The following is a 16,549-nucleotide window of genomic DNA, read 5'->3' as shown; positions in this document are numbered from 1 at the left end:
CACTCTTTTGCTAATCCAGTGTGGTTTAACTGAATTACCCCGTGTCACTTTCCTCCATAGTTTTTTTTTTCTGTATTATTAATGTACTCTCCTAATTTACAAAAAAAATAAAATAAATAATAATAATAATAATAATAATAATAAAGGAATGTTTTCTCGTGTAATCACATTTAACATACGCGCACGCGTACACACAGACAGACAAATCCATGCTGAAATGTTGGTGATCCAAGCACACAAAGGAAACTGCACGCTACGCTAAATTGTTCTCAGGATCACGCCTGTGCTCCTCTGTCTCAGAGGAGCCACGTTTGTTCTTTTCTTTTTTTCAAGGAATTAGTTTATCAACTAAAGGGCAAGGAAAAAAGGAGAACATCAAAGGGATTTAGAAAATTCTTTTCTTTTCTTTTTTTCTTCTTCTTCCCAGGAAAGTATTTTGATATATAAAAGCAAAGATTCATGTTCTGTCCAGCGGTGTCAACACTTATCCTGTTGTAAAATGGCGATCATCAAAAAGAATGTCACATCCCATTTGAGATGGAGTAATTCACCAAACACCCATTACTTACTTTAGGACCATTTGGAGCATTTCATGTTTGGTGGAACAGAGACATTTTTACATCCTCTTTTGTTTGTGATTTGTTAATCATTTAAAATGTCATTGTTCCAGTTCCATTAGATTTACATCCCACGTTGTTTTCCTGCAGTCCGTATGACTGCATGGGAATTTGATTATATCCTGTATTTGCTGGGATATCCAGCTCAATGTTGGGGCTCCTTTGATTGGTGTAGGCTGGAGTTACCTGAAAAAATAAAGTAAAATAAATGAGAAACACCTCTGAAAGATACAGGCGCTCAAACAATCATATAAAATAAAATGATCTCATCCTCTCTGTCACTATTTGGTGTTTCAGTGCATTTCCACAAGCTATAATGTATTGTAGTCTTTAAAATACTTAAGTGTGCACCATTCATGAATATACAGGTAACTGCCAAAATAAAGGAATCGCTTGAGTACACGAGGGATACAAATATACTGAAAGCATGTGCTTTTCTTGCACAGAGGTATGATTCCTGAGTCTACCTAAGCAAATATCATCCCAGAATGCTCATGGTTGTGTTTAAAAATGCTGAGCAGGCTCAGTTGCCCGTTATTTCAGCCACCATAGACAGAAAAAGAGATCTCAGTGACTTTGGAAGAGCACGGTTGTTGCGGCATGTTCGACAGGAGCTTCGGTGATGAAGATGAAGATGAAGACTTGCTGATTTTTCATGAGGAACAGTGGCTTAGATGGTATTGGCATGGAAGTCTGAGGGAAAGGCACCAACTTTGAACTTGGGCCAACTATGATCGAAAGCAAAAAGTACTTGATCATGATGTCTGTGGATTGGTTTGAGACCAAAAAAAAGAACTCTACAAACCTCAAACAAGGGCGTGAACCAGCAGTTTCACCAAGAACATTCCATCGAGATTGTCGCACAGATGGATACTGTAGTTGTGTAGTTGGTGTTTCCTTTAGTTTGGCAGTAGCTTGGGGTCTTAATCATTTTTGATTTACACACCATACAGCCTAATAGGTGCAGTTGGGTGGGTCGAGAGTGGGTAGAGTAATTCAGTTCCCAACAGGGAGTCCAACAGGGACCATATGCACTCTGTAAGAGCTAATTTAACACTGAACATTTAATTGTGCAACTGTTGGAGTGGCTCACCCTAGCTCCCCTGTGGTGGAAGGAACTCCCCATTCCTCTACAAACCGTGCAGTCCCTGCCAATTTTCCACCATGGTTTGAAGACCCTTCTCCTCAAACTGTACCTTGACTAACTTTAACACTACTCTCTTCTGCAGGGCTACTACCCCCCAAGCAAGTATCATTTTCATGTAACAGTTGTGTAGTATGTTGATCTTCTAGAATGTTCATGTTGTACTTGTATCTTCATCTTGACGTCTTAGCTTTTCATCATATCTCTTGTCACAATGCCTCACTTCTAGTTTATGACTTGCCATAACTTTACTGATTGGCCAATGCTTTACTGTGTGAACTAGACTCGATGTCCATGGCTATGGATAACTGATGCTTAGGTGGGAATTGTGCCTTATCTGACCTGTATTCTGCATACACTAGTATGTGGTTTTGGATGAATGCATCTGCTAAATGTAACGTAATGACAGTCTGAAAATGTAAGTTGCTTTGAATAGAGTGTCTAACAGGAAAATAAATTTGTATCAAACCTCATTTTCCCCAGGCACATAAATTGAATATTAATTTTTTAACATTCACAATTATGTTGATAGGATTTGATTCGCATTTTGAAATGTTGGTAATGACCGTTTCAAGTCAACAGCAACATGCTGTTATAAATATAAAATCTTGTTGAAGTTCCCTGGAAATAACTGAGAATTTTATGAAGGCCAAATGACAAAGGTTACCATTATTATTTTATTTTCCCGAGTTAGAAAAGAAAATCTCATCTTGGCAGGCTGACTAATTCCACACAAAATGAAATGGTTTACACACAACACTGTGATCAGTCCTGTTGGGTCAGCTGCTATAAGCAGCGAACTGGGCTGCAATGCATGATGGGAAAGGATGAGCCTCAGCATGGTCTGGCCTCAGCTGATTCTGGCAAAGTGAGTAACAGCTGTCATTGGAGGTCACGTAATATTTCCATTTAGAGGGCACAGATGTCATTAGTCAAGACCCCTTTGGAGCTCTGGGATGAGTCACCGTTAAGTAGCGGAGAATGCTATTGTGTGAGAATACTGTAATCCAGTTCTGCAGGATGGGCCTTCTTAATTAAACTGGATAAATTAAAGGACGTGAAGGACAGTCATGGTCTGTGTTCCCGTTTCACAATATTGTGTGCCTCTGTTTGCCTTGATGCAAACAATAAGTAGGCATGTACCACAGCATGCTATGTTTTCTTGCTGGTGGTAGTACATGCCTCACAAATGGTTTAAGATTAAGATTAAGATATACTTTATTGAACCCCGTGGGGTAATTTGTCTTCTGCATTTGATCCATCCTTAGTTACCTAGGAGCAGTGGGCAGCCACAGGGCAGTACCCGGGGACCAACTCCAGTTCTGAGGCAAGTGCCTTGGTCAAGGGCAACTGCAGGAGCGCACCTAGCATGCATGTCTTTGAGTGTGGGAGGAAACGGAAATACCTGTCATGTGCCTAATTCTTGTGTGAGATGTGAGTGTCGCAAAGGAAAGTAAATCCATTTCAGAAGCTGTTGACTTTATCTCTTGTGGTTGGCTCAATGCATGCAAAATCCACAGAATGCAATTTCAATATCCTGTTTCAAAATGGAAATGAGAATAATTTCTCTCCCAATAACTGCTTTTACTAAATCTTGGAGCTGACTTTCATGACAGATATTGTCATAAAAATGTACATATAGACCTGTGAAATGCAAAACCTTCACCACCTCTAATTTCCTCTCCAGTACCTCCAGTGTTGCAGGGCAATAGATGAACAAAAATGTATTTTTAACCGCTTATTTATGGAACTGATTTATGGCTTTGGTCTTTCAGCGATTGTAGATGTCACCTGGAAGGATAACAGTAAAGGATCCCAGAGGTAAAGAAATGGAATTCTTGAAAATGAGCGATGTTTGTTGTGAAATGGATGGGTTTTCAATTCCACAAGATTTATATCTTGTAAAAGAGAGGACTTTAAAATGCTTAATAAAACATAATTATAGAATTTATAATAAGAGTGACCAACTATCCAGCATCACCTGTGTCTGAATCGGAGTTTGCCCTTGTGGCTGGCGATTAAAATTAATTAAGATTTCCTCAGTAACAGTGACTGAGTCAGTCATGGTCACATGACCGGAACCATCTTTAGTAATAAAGATTTTAGCGCAATGAAGCGCAATTTGTGAATTTGTGTAATCAACACTGTCAGTCTGTCAAGACATTTAGTCCTAACGTCTTCAACCATTAAGTCTGCAATATCAATTTGGATATAAACACAAGTAATAGCCTGATTGTCCTTTAAAATTACATGGGAAACGAACGATTGTAAATACTTTCATGTAAGATCGTTCACCTAATATCTGTCTGCAGGTCCAGTACACTGTCACAATGTTTTGTAATTCACTCAAACTGCTTTTGAGCTATACAGACTTTGGCAGACTTAACTTAACCGTCTGCTACTGTTGTGATATGTGGGTTTGTGTCTACGTGGAGGAGGGGCATTGGTGAGTTGGTGAGTTACTGAAGGACCAAACGCAGCTCTACTTTTGGTGGGAGATGAAGATGTCGGCTCATACTGGTGGCATCGCCTACTGTGTATGTATAGTTTTATACTATAATACTGTTGTGATATGCGGGTTTGTGTCTATATGGAGGAGGGAACACTGATAAGTTATTGAGCCGCTCAGCGAGTCGCTGAGCAAACAGAGCTCAACTTTTGGCGGGAGAGATATATATACAGATGGCAGGGCTCGTACCCGTGTCCGCGCGCCTCCCCTACTGCGTCCGGTCGGGCTCGATCTTGGTCTCGCCGTTCTGCTTGTCGTTGGACTTCTGGGACAGGCGGGTGGACATGGTGGCCGCCTGCACCACGGCCTTGAAGCTGCGCTTGCGCTTCTGCACGTTCTGCTCCGGGTGGAAGATGATGACGTACACCTTGGGGACGTAGAGCATGCCCAGGGAAACCGAGGCGCTCAGGCTCATCGACACCGTCAGGGTGGTCGTCTGGATGTACATCTAGACCGGGGAGGGAGGGGGGGGGAGCGGGGAAAAATAATAATAATTAGGCCACACGTATACATACAGATCAGATGTAGCAGTCGCTGTAGAGCGTGTTAAGCAATTCCCCTTTCTGGAAGTTTGAATTGAGAAATTAGAATTGTAACTGTGACAAATCTTTTTTGCCACACTTATCCATATAGATCAGATGTGGCATTCGCTATTGAGTGTGTTAAGCAACTGTCCTTTCCTGAAGTTTGAACTGTAAGTGCGACAAATGCTTTTTGCCACATGCATCCATATAGATCAGATGTAGCATTCGTTATGGAGTGCGTTAAGCAACTCCCCTTTCTGGAAGTTCGGATTGTAACTGTGACTTATCATCCCATGCTCGGGATGATCACAAGAAAAACTAAAAAGCTAACTCAGAATGCTATACATAAAAAAATTAAACAAACTTTTGAGGGGACAGCCCAAGTGGCAAAACATATACAGTAGCTATTATTAAATTGTAGTTAGAATAAAGTTACATGATGGCATGGGATTAAGAAGAACAATTTAGCCATTCAGAATTCTTTGAATTGAGGAAGATTTGAATTAAACCAAGTTTTTAATCTAAATGTGAATATGGAGTTTGTCCATTGGCTGTATTTTAGGATATAACTCACATTTTTGCCCTTATATGATTTTTAAGTCCAAGCCAAACTTTGAGTTCTTTGCAACACATTTTCCTGTGAATAAATGTATCAGGTCAGGTTGCAGGAGGACAGAAGCTTATTTATGTATGGAGAGCAAGCCTTCCGGTCCTATTTTACAACACATTACAGATATACAAATTCAGTTTTGCTTTTTAATAACCGTACTGCACCATCTTTATAGCAGTATATACTCCCAACGACTCCTCATTTTGCCACATTTGAAAGGCGCTTCGATGCTTTGAAATGCTCGAGCATGATAAGGCTGTTGATCGCGCATATTTTGTATTTTTCAATTTGTGCAAATTGAAGAGGATTCCGTTTAATGGAGTGTGGTGGCGCACAGGGATCTATTCTGGAATTCATTACACTCTACTTTTGTGTATGCTATACTTCAGAGTTTTATTTATATACATCAGTGCCATGCAGGGACCTTTTGAAGGACAGGAGCTCAGACAGAGAAAAGGGCACAGCACTCTAGATAAACTTTTGGGCAACATGTTTTTCCTATCTTTACTTTTTCCTAATTTCTTGGTTAAAGATAGGCACTAAAATGAATGATGGCAATAATAATGCTAATATAATTTTTTAAATATTCAAATCAAAGGGGTATACCGGGCACTTAGGGCAAAAGGGGTGGGGGCACTGCCCCCCCCCCCCTCCACCCGCCCCCTCCCCAGCATGAGCCTGATAGACATAGTCTAACTTTCTGCCACTGTGGTGATATGTGGGTTGGAGTCCATATTTGTCTATACGACTGTGTGGTCCTGTTGTTTTAAGGGGAGCATTAAGGGGACGTTCAAAATGCTTAATTTAGTGTAATTTGCTGCTTTTACTATTTATGGGAAAAATCTGAAAAGCTGTTGACCATTTGCTAACCAGGTTTAATTTTTAATTTTAACACTTAAGACTTTTATTCCAAATGATAGCTTTTCACCATCTTTACTAAATAGACTTTTTACACAAAAAAATGAAATTAATTGTACAGGGTGCAATTCTGTCTAAAAAAGGTCATGAAAACAAACAAATAAATAAATATATAAATAGAATGACCCAGAAGGTAAAAAAAAATTTTTTTTTTTAAAATTATTTTTTCCATCCTATTTCCCTTGCTTGCTGAGGTTTTTTCTTTTGTTCATTTCAGTTCTCAGTAAACCATTATGCTTTAAGAGCCCGTGCATGGTCTTACACATGAGTGACCTGAAAGCCATGGTAATGTAGGTAGGTCACGCGGAAGGTATTTCAGTGCATGATGCACGATGGAGGCATCTCAGACCATCTCTGCCACACAGGCTGGATACAGTCAAACCCGCTGGATGCAGTCAGCCAATGCCACGGCATAGTTTCCTTGAGTGGCAGGTGGGTTATCCAATGGCAGTTTGCACTGTTGTAATTGGCTGCATGGAATTAATTATTTAATTTATCAATTAACAGAGAATTTCTGAACCTTCAGAAGCTGTGCTCAACATTGAAGCCATACCCCATGAATATATAAAAACACTTTTTGTTCTATGCAGTGCAGAGTTAAAAGTAATTCCAATGCCTAGTCTAATTGTCAATGTGTCTAACACATTAGCCTTTTCAGTTTAGGAATGGAAGTCATATAATTCAGATATTAATTTGTAATGTGGACTCAGGAAGTGGCTTGTGAAATATAACTGCTGTGTAAAAAATGCCTTTTTCATTTTTAAAGGTATGTTTTTTCTATCAGCAGTTGTATGTATCTTAGTGGAATACACGTCGTGTCTTAGTCTAGAGCGACTATTCTATTTGGAATAAAATCAGTTAACAGGAAAACAACAAACTTTCACAAAGTTATTAACTATGAGGAAAAAAAGCTTTTTACTTTCCCTCTCTAGAGCTTTTCTACTGTAGAACATTTTCATCGTCCTAACATGGCCTACATTACACTAAGAGATCAATAAAAAGCGATCAATTGAGATTAAAAAAAAAAACCATCTGTAAGTTGTAGTTGTAAGGAAATACTACCCTACTTACAAAACTGCAAAAGTTGTTCTTTATAGATGACGCAACATAATGGCTATTGACTGTCTCTTGACGACCACCTTCTTCCATTTCCTTTTGTTTCTGTCCTCTTCTATGAGAAAAGAACGACCTGGAAGAACACGACCGAGGGCACAAATATATCCGGCTGACTGCCTCTCAATGTTAGCCTTTATTAGACAAGAAAACACGTCTATTTTTGATGCTCTCTCCATCATCAAAGGACTCATTTGTCAGAGAATTTTTTTTTCTTTTTTTTTTTTTACCCAAAGGCTGAATATTATGTCATTTGATGAAAAAGATGGGTTGGCTTTGAAATGGCTTCTTTTTTTCTTTAAAAAAAAAATGCTTTCAACGGCTGCGCCATGTGCATGCATACCTGCGTACTTGTCACAGCGTAGTCATTTCACTAGTCAGTCAACACTCGCAGCAATCCGCCGATAGTAAAGATTGTTGTTGATTTGTAATCGCCCAAAGAATTTTTTAGCGATTTTTATTATTTCGTGAAAAACGTATATTCGTAGGAAAGATACCATGCTACCGTAGCAACAGTGCATCCCAGGGTTTATCCTGATCATTCCTACCTTGTTTCTTTTTTTCCCAACGTGTTCAGGAGCAGGTTTAAGGGACCAGGAGACTGACACACAAGGGTCCTCCAAACCAGAAGTGGAACCCTATGCTGAAACTCAGTGCCAATTAATATATCACCCATTCAGTATTTTGTATAGGAAGGCTCGATTTTTTTATGGGAATGCCGATTTTCTTTTAAAATGTAATTTAGTTTTTTTTTTTTTTTTTTTTTTTTTGTTCCAGACAAATATGCAGGCATTATGGTGTGTTCTTTTCAGTCAAAGTCCCTGTGGTTTTATCATTGTGGTATTTACAAGGGATTGATTCAGTTAATGCTTTGTACTGAGAACAACATCCCTGTGATGCTTTCTGAATGAAAGAACACAAAAGAGAAATGGCTATATCACATTTGGGGGGAGCATGTTTGGGGGCAGATGGTGGGTTTCTGAGGGAGAAATGGGTGTTTTTGAGGGGCAAATGGGTAGTTTTGAGGGGGGAAATTGGTGTTTTTGAGGGGAGAAATTCGTGTTTTTGAGGGGGGAAATGGGTGTTTTTGAGGAGGGAAATTGGTGTTTTTGAGGGGAGAGATGGGTGTTTTTGAGGGGGGAAATGGGTGTTTGTTTTTGAGGGTGCTATTGGCTGTTTTTGAGGGGGAAACAGGTGTTTTTGAGCGAGAAATGGGTGTTTTTGAGGGGAGAAATTGGTGTTTTGAGGGGGGAAATGGGTGTTTGTTTTTGAGAGTGCTAATGGCTGTTTTTGAGGGGGAAACAGGTGTTTTGAGTGAGAAATTGGTGTTTTTGAGGGGAGAAATTGGTGTTTTTGAGGGGAGAAATTGGTGTTTTGAGGGGGGAAATGGGTGTTTGTTTTTGAGAGTGCTAATGGCTATTTTTGAGGGGGAAATGGGTGTTTTTGAGGGGAGAAATGGGTGTTTTTGAGGGGGAAATGGGTGTTTTTGAGGGGGAAATGGCTGTTTTTGAGGGGGAAACAGGTGTTTTTGAGGGGGAAATGGGTGTTTTTGAGGGGGAAACAGGTGTTTTTGAGGGTGCTAATGGGTGTTTTTGAGGGGGAAACAGGTGTTTTTGAGGGTGCTAATGGCTGTTTTTGCAGGAGAAATTGATGTTTTTGAGGGAGAAATGAGTGTTTTGAGGGAGAAATGGGTGTTTTTGAGGGAGAAATGGGTGTTTTTGAGGGGGAAATTGGTGTTTTTGAGGGAGAAATGGGTGTTTTTGAGGGGGAAATTGGTGTTTTTGAGGGAGAAATTGGTGTTTTTGAGGGAGAAATGGGTGTTTTTGAGGGGAGAAATGGGTGTTTTTGAGGGGGAAACAGGTGTTTTTGACTGGAGAAATAGCTGTTTTTGAGGGGGGAAATTGCTGTTTTTGAGGGAGAAATGGGTGTTTTTGAGGGATAAATGGGTGTTTTTGAGGGATAAATGGGTGTTTTTGAGGGGGAAATGGGTGTTTTTGAGGGAGAAATGGGTGTTTTTGAGGGGGGAAACGGGTGTTTTTGAGGGGGAAACAGGTGTTTTTGAGGGGGAAACAGGTGTTTTTGAGGGGGAAATGGGTGTTTTTGAGGGGGGAAATGGGTGTTTGTTTTTGAGAGTGCTAATGGCTATTTTTGAGGGGGAAATGGGTGTTTTTGAGGGGAGAAATGGGTGTTTTTGAGGGGGAAATGGCTGTTTTTGAGGGGGAAATGGCTGTTTTTGAGGGGGAAACAGGTGTTTTTGAGGGGGAAATGGGTGTTTTTGAGGGGGAAACAGGTGTTTTTGAGGGTGCTAATGGGTGTTTTTGAGGGGGAAACAGGTGTTTTTGAGGGTGCTAATGGCTGTTTTTGCAGGAGAAATTGATGTTTTTGAGGGAGAAATTAGTGTTTTGAGGGAGAAATGGGTGTTTTTGAGGGAGAAATGGGTGTTTTTGAGGGGGAAATTGGTGTTTTTGAGGGAGAAATGGGTGTTTTTGAGGGAGAAATTGGTGTTTTTGAGGGAGAAATGGGTGTTTTTGAGGGGAGAAATGGGTGTTTTTGAGGGGGAAACAGGTGTTTTTGACTGGAGAAATAGCTGTTTTTGAGGGGGGAAATGGGTGTTTTTGAGGGAGAAATGGGTGTTTTTGAGGGAGAAATGGGTGTTTTTGAGGGGGGAAATTGCTGTTTTTGAGGGGGAAATGGGTGTTTTTGAGGGAGAAATGGGTGTTTTTGAGGGGGGAAACGGGTGTTTTTGAGGGGGAAACAGGTGTTTTTGAGGGGGGAATGGGTGTTTTTGAGGGGGAAACGGGTGTTTTTGAGGGTGCTAATGGCTGTTTTTGCGGGAGAAATTGATGTTTCTGAGGGGGAAATGGGTGTTTTTGAGGGGGGAAATGGGTGTTTTTGAGGGAGAAATGGGTGTTTTTGAGGGAGAAATGGGTGTTTTGAGGGGGAAATGGGTGTTTTTGAGGGGGAAACAGGTGTTTTTGAGGGTGCTAATGGGTGTTTTTGAGGGGGAAACAGGTGTTTTTGAGGGTGCTAATGGCTGTTTTTGCGGGAGAAATTGATGTTTCTGAGGGGGAAACTGGCGTTTTTTTTGTCGAGAGGCCGCACCGCCGGTTGTTTCTCTCTCTCAGACGGCTGCTCCCTCTCCCGCTCCTAATTCCCCTGCAGCGCTGCTCAGGTTTAGTGCGGCGGTTGGAGCCATTGTTCTCCCTCTTATCTCCTTCCTCCCACAATTAAAAAACCCACGGCGTGCGCCGCGAAAATGGAAAATGCGCGGACGTCCTTTGTCTCTGTGTCACGGTGTGCGTCTTAGCCCAGATAAAACAGAGGAATGAAATTCTCTTCTCGTCCTGTTTCTCATCCCCCCCTCCTTTTTCCCCCCCGCCTCATTCCCACATCAAAGCTCCTTTCTAAAGAGAAATCTCCTAGCCGTTAAAAAAAAAAAAAAAAAAAAAACGGTTGCCTGTCGTCAAGTTTTGGGCAGGCTGTTTCTTGCTTTGATTTTCGCTTTAAATACACTGTTTTTTTTTTTAAACGCATAGATTTGTATTGGTGGTGCTCATTTCCAACCCAAACCGCATTTTTTACATTCCTTGCCTTTGTCCACTGAGCGTCGTATTTTCTGAGCGCAGGAAAAACGTGCAAAACAACTTCACGTCCACCCCGAGATTCAAAACCGAGACATTTTATTATTATTATTATTATTATTATTATTTATTATTATTAATTACATTTATATAGCACTTTTCCAAATGCTCAAAGTGCTTTACAGTGAAGGGAAACTCACCTCACCCACCACCAATGTGTAGCCCCCACCTGGGTGATGCACGGCAGCCAATTTGCGCCAGAACGCTCACCACACATTAGCGAAGGTGGAGAGGGAGAGAACATTTATTTAGCCAATTAAGTCTCGGGATGATTTTAGTGGCAAGTGTTGCGAGAGCCAGACCTGGGATTTGGCCGTTTTAACCCGAAAGGCTTGCAGAACAGCGGCGGCGGCGTCCCCCTCGGCCCCCCCACCCCTCTCCCTCGCTCGCTCGCCCTCGCTCTCGCTCACCTTCTCGGTGGACTGCGCGGTGCCGAAGAAGATGGGGACGAAGGCCAGCCAGACGATGCAGGTGGTGTACATGGTGAAGCCGATGGGCTTGGCCTCGTTGAAGGTCTCGGGCACGCCGCGGCTCTTGACGGCGTAGACGGTGCAGGTGACCATCAGCACCAGGCTGTAGCTCAGGCAGGAGATGAGCGACAGGTCCGACATGTCGCACTTCAGGATGCCCCGCGCCAGCTCCGGGTTCGGCGGGCGCAGCTCCTCGTAGTCGATGATGGTGTGGGGGGGCACCACGCCGAACCAGACGAACACCCCCAGCACCTGGGAGGGGGGGGAGAGGGAGGGGGAGAGGGGGAAGGGGAGGGGGAGAGGGTGGGAGAGAGAGTAGGAAAGAGAGAGAGAGAGAGAGAGATAGAGAGAGAGGGAGGGAGGGAGAGAGAGAGAGAGAGAGGGAGAGAGGGGGAGAGAGGAGGAGAGAGAGAGAGGGAGGGAGAGAGTAGAGAGAGACAGAGAGAGAGAGAGTAGATAAAGAGAGTTGATGAGAGGGAAGGGAAAAACAGATAATATAAACATAAAAAATATGACATGAGAAACACAGTGAGCATGAAGGAAAAACAGAAGACATCAATATGTAAATGTATATATTGAGAGAGAGAGAGAGTGCGGGACAAAATGCAACAGTGCTGGTCGGGACTGCAGAGTCATGGGTCAATGAACCAAAATTGAGCGCATGAGAAGGTTCTTGGGCAGGGTTGTTCAAATTATGCTTTCTGGCTGATGTTATCATGCAGAGTAATTCAAATAGTCACTCGTTCCATGCAGTGCTGGCCCCTAGGCTTTGAGGGGCCCTAAGCCCAACAGTATAAATAAAATATAAATTATAGAATAATATTGAAGGGGGTAAGAAAGTCCATGCATTGCGTTCATGATAGTTGGTGAACCCCGCCCCCCCCCCCCCACTTCCATCACCACTACCTCCACCCCACCCCACAACCTGCAATTGCTAACCCTAACCCCCCCCCCCCCCCCCCCCAAGGGTCTGTGACTGCTGCCGTCATTCCCCATCTCACCATGGGTGGCTCAAAGGTTTGAGCCATCCCTGGTCTTAGCCACATATACTGTACAGCTAGTGAGCAGTTGTAGAATCGAGGTAAAATTGGCTGCTATGCAGGGACTTAGCATAAGGCTTACACTGTTGTGTGCCCTACCTCACCGCATCTTCTCAAACAGACACTTAACTTCTACCATTCATTATTTATGGGAAAAAAACTTTACGGGAAAGTTTCCTTGGCGGGTGGCGGGGGGTGGGGGGGGGGGGGGGGGGGGGGGGTGGGGGGGGGGCAGGACGGGGGGGGCTCAGTGGAGATGAATAGCTGAAAGAGCAGATGTTCTTGCTAGCGTCACCGGGAGACTTGGGGGTCCCCAGCTCAGACTCCCACAGATCTTCTAGTGTGCGCGTGTGGTAGCGGAGAAGCACGAATGTTCCTCCTCTAGCTGGGCCTGTCTTTACTTCCTCTTCTCCAATCACAAAACATCTGCATGAGGTTTCTGCTTCACTTTGACTGGAGATTAATCATCGTGCAAGGTGTTGGTGTCCTAGTGCGCCTCACATAAAAAATAAATTTTCTTTGACCCATTTCATTGATTCCATTGAAGTATTTTTAGTTCGCAGCTGTTGTTGTTTTTGTTGTTGTTGTTAGTTGCTATTTTTGGCAAATTGCCAGGGATTGCACACAGATGAAGTGTAAGGGTGTATAATAGGTATATTTCATAAGTATATATGAGAATAAATGTGAAATGCGTGTATTACATAAAGTTAATTTTTTTATATTAAATCTTCAGTAATTTTAAGTAACATCAGAGCAAGGTTAGATAACACTGGTGTTTCAGGAATGAAGAAACAAATCTGCTGCACTATGCATACTAATGTACTAATGTACTATAATGTATCTCCCAGTACAGTAAAGTCTCTACATTATTTGAGGACTGCTTGCTGCGTGTCATGATTCACTAGCACTGGTTCACTGGTTTGATGTCCTGACTCAAGTGAAATGCAAAACACGGTCATGTACAGTGTGTCAACAGTAATCATTCCCTCCCCCCAGTGTGGCCTATGAACTGTGAACCAGGGCAAGGGATCTTAGGCTCCGTGAAAAGATCTCACATTGGGTTTCACCACCCGAAAAATGCCAATTTTTGAATATTTTTTGAGGGCCCTCGTCAGTCAGGGCCCCCTTAGAACCCTCCTAACGTACCCACCCCATTACAGCACCCCAGCCTGTGGACTCACCTGCACAGAGATGAGGCCTACAGACTCACCTGCACAGAGATGAAGTCTACAGACTCACCTGCACAGAGACATAGTCTACAGACTCACCTGCACAGAGATGAAGTCTACCGACTCACCTGCACAGAGATGAAGCCTACAGTCTCACCTGAATAGAGATGAAGTCTACAAACTCACCTGCACAGAGACATAGTCTACAGACTCACCTGAACAGAGACAAAGTTCACAGACTCACCTGCACAGAGATGAAGCCTACAGTCTCACCTGAATAGAGATGAAGTCTACAAACTCACCTGCACAGAGACAAGGCCTACAGACTCACCTGCACGGAGATGAGGATGAAGGTGATGACCAGCTGCGAGGTGGGGCTGATGAACTTGGGCGGCGTGACGGACTTCTTGCCCTGCTCGAAGATGCGGTAGATGCGGTTGGTCTTGGTGAGCATGGCGGAGTAGCTGATGCACATGCCCAGGCCCAGCAGCAGCCTGCGGAAGGCGCACACCACGGGCCCCGGCTCGGCGATCATGAGGAAGGTGATGAGGTAGATGAGGAAGATGCCCGTCAGCAGCACGTAGCTGAGCTCGCGGCCCGAGGCCCGCACCATGGGCGTGTCGTTGAAGCGGATGAAGGTGACCACCACGGACAGGGTGGCCAGGATGCCCAGGATGGCCAGGAAGACGGGGATGATGGCCCAGGGCGAGTGCCACTCCAGCTTGATGATGGGCGTGGGCCGGCAGCCCGTGCGGTTCTCCGTGGGGCGCATGTCGAAGGGGCACGTCTCGCAGGTGAACTCGTCCGCCTGGAACTGGTAGCCGTCGCAGAGCTCGCAGTGCCAGCAGCACGGCACGCCCTTCACCATCTTCTTCCTCTCGCCCGGGTTGCAGGGGAAGCTGCACACGGAGTCCGGGACCTGCCGCTCCCCGCCGGACCACTGCATCTCCTCAATCTGAGAGGGAAGGCAAATGGTAAATAAATGGTAAATGGACTGCATTTATATAGCGCTTTTATCCAAAGCGCTTTACAATTGATGCCTCTAATTCACCCATTCACACACACACACTCACACGCTAACAGTGAAAGGCTGCCATGCAAGGTACCAATCAGCTCGTTGGGAGCAATTAGGGGTTAGGTGTCTTGCTCAGGGACACTTCGACATGCCCAAGGTGTGCCCATAAACCGTCAATCAATCAATAAATCAATCAATCAATCAAATCTATCAAAAAAATCAATACAGCAACTAGTCGCCATGTCAAATAGCACTCCCAATGCTCAACTGACCAAAGTCAAGATTGTTACATTGGAAGGCTGTTGTGAACCTTTGAGTGTGACAATGTAGAGGCACAGGCACCCTGACAAACGAACACGAAGGGCTATCCTGGGTCTTTCAACAAAAACGCTTTGAATTCTTGATAAAATACAGATGGTGTAAAACGTCATGTGACCATTTTGAGTAACCGCGCCAAAGAGGAAAGACAAGCCTGCGGAGGCTTACACTGAGTCGCAGGTGATTGGTCCACTGGCCGATGACCCTGTAGCCCGGGGAGGTGGTATTGGACATCTGGAACTGGAAGATGTCATAACGTCCCGGAGCGTCTCCGTTCTCGTTGAAGAGGACACCGGTCCCCGCGCTGCCTGTAGGCACAAACACCAGTACTTATTATTATTACTAACCCTTTAAGGCGTGAGATCACAAGTATGCGATTAGAATGTTTTTACTGTAACGGAACGTTCTAATGCTGAAGTAACAATCGCTACTGGCAACTGAAAGCAACAAAGCTCTGGAATGCTGAATTAAAAACATTCCATAGAATAATAACCACTCTTCAAAGGGTCTGCTCTGCAGCTGATTTTCTTGCATGTTGTCATGGCAATACTCTCTCTCTCTCTGGGTTGGTTATAATTTCAACTGGGCACAATATGTGATGAACCACTATAGAAGTCTACAATAGTACTTGCCTCCATTCGCATACATTTCATTTCAACTTTGGGGGAGACACACTGCTGGACCACCTAGAGTCACATAGTCAAACTCTCACAAGCAATACTAGCTGGTCTAGCAATGAATTCATGTGAAAATATTTGGGGGTGACATGTGTCCCTGTCTCCACCCAAACCTACACATATTCTTTCCTCCCTACATTTAAAAAGTCTTTGAGGCTCATCTCTTTGCATCATTCCCTTGTGATACTACATGTTCAACTTTTCTGTCTTTACAGCTCATCTTAGATGTTAGCTCAGCTTAGATGTTATCAAGATTTGGTCTATACGAAACATACAGGTCCTAAAATCATCAGATACCAAAATCATGTGGTATACCTTTTTTGAAAATTTCACTTTCTTATGAATAATCCAATTTCTTTTCTCTTTTTTTTAAACAAAACAAGTTCCACCACGACCCCACGGTGATCAGTGCAGGGGGCAGGATCAGATCTATCTATCTGAGATAAAAAAATGAACCTTTTTTGCATTTTTTTTTTCATCTGCATATTCACGGCAGATGTGACAGGACGGTTTGGGCCCCACGATGTGATGCCCCGTGACCGTGAGGAGCCGGTCCCAGTCAGTCAGGTCCCGAAGGGCTCTGAACAGCAGGCTTAGCCCCCCGCCCCCCCCCCCCCCCCATACACTCCCCCCCCCCCCCGCAGCCCCCCCCACCCATCACGCAGCACAGCCTTATTTCCTATGCCTGCATTAAGAGACGGTCCCAGCGTGCTGTAATGCATATTGCGTGTTCAGGTCCATCCCTTCAGGCGCCCACTCTGGAGTGAGCTTTTTCTATAACAGA

The 16,549-nt window shown here is 43.7% G+C and overlaps 1 protein-coding gene across 1 annotated transcript in view; it reads right to left on the bottom strand.

The window, feature by feature from the left end:
• Positions 1-665: 665 nt before the first annotated feature.
• The window catches only part of grm6a (glutamate receptor, metabotropic 6a), a 64,970-nt gene continuing 49,086 nt past the window's right edge, over positions 666-16,549 (bottom strand). Inside the window, exons 8-12 of the mRNA XM_035381087.1 lie at positions 15,257-15,396; positions 14,087-14,710; positions 11,487-11,798; positions 4,460-4,718; positions 666-803 (exon numbers count right to left, since the gene is read on the bottom strand). Coding sequence (XP_035236978.1) covers positions 4,479-4,718; positions 11,487-11,798; positions 14,087-14,710; positions 15,257-15,396 — 1,316 coding nt within the window. The 3' untranslated portion in view covers positions 666-803; positions 4,460-4,478. The remainder of the gene's footprint in view (positions 804-4,459; positions 4,719-11,486; positions 11,799-14,086; positions 14,711-15,256; positions 15,397-16,549) is intronic.

Source organism: Anguilla anguilla, chromosome 11, assembly GCF_013347855.1.
Source record: "Anguilla anguilla isolate fAngAng1 chromosome 11, fAngAng1.pri, whole genome shotgun sequence".
Classification (NCBI taxonomy): domain Eukaryota; kingdom Metazoa; phylum Chordata; class Actinopteri; order Anguilliformes; family Anguillidae; genus Anguilla; species Anguilla anguilla.
This window is presented reverse-complemented; position numbering and strand designations above follow the sequence as displayed.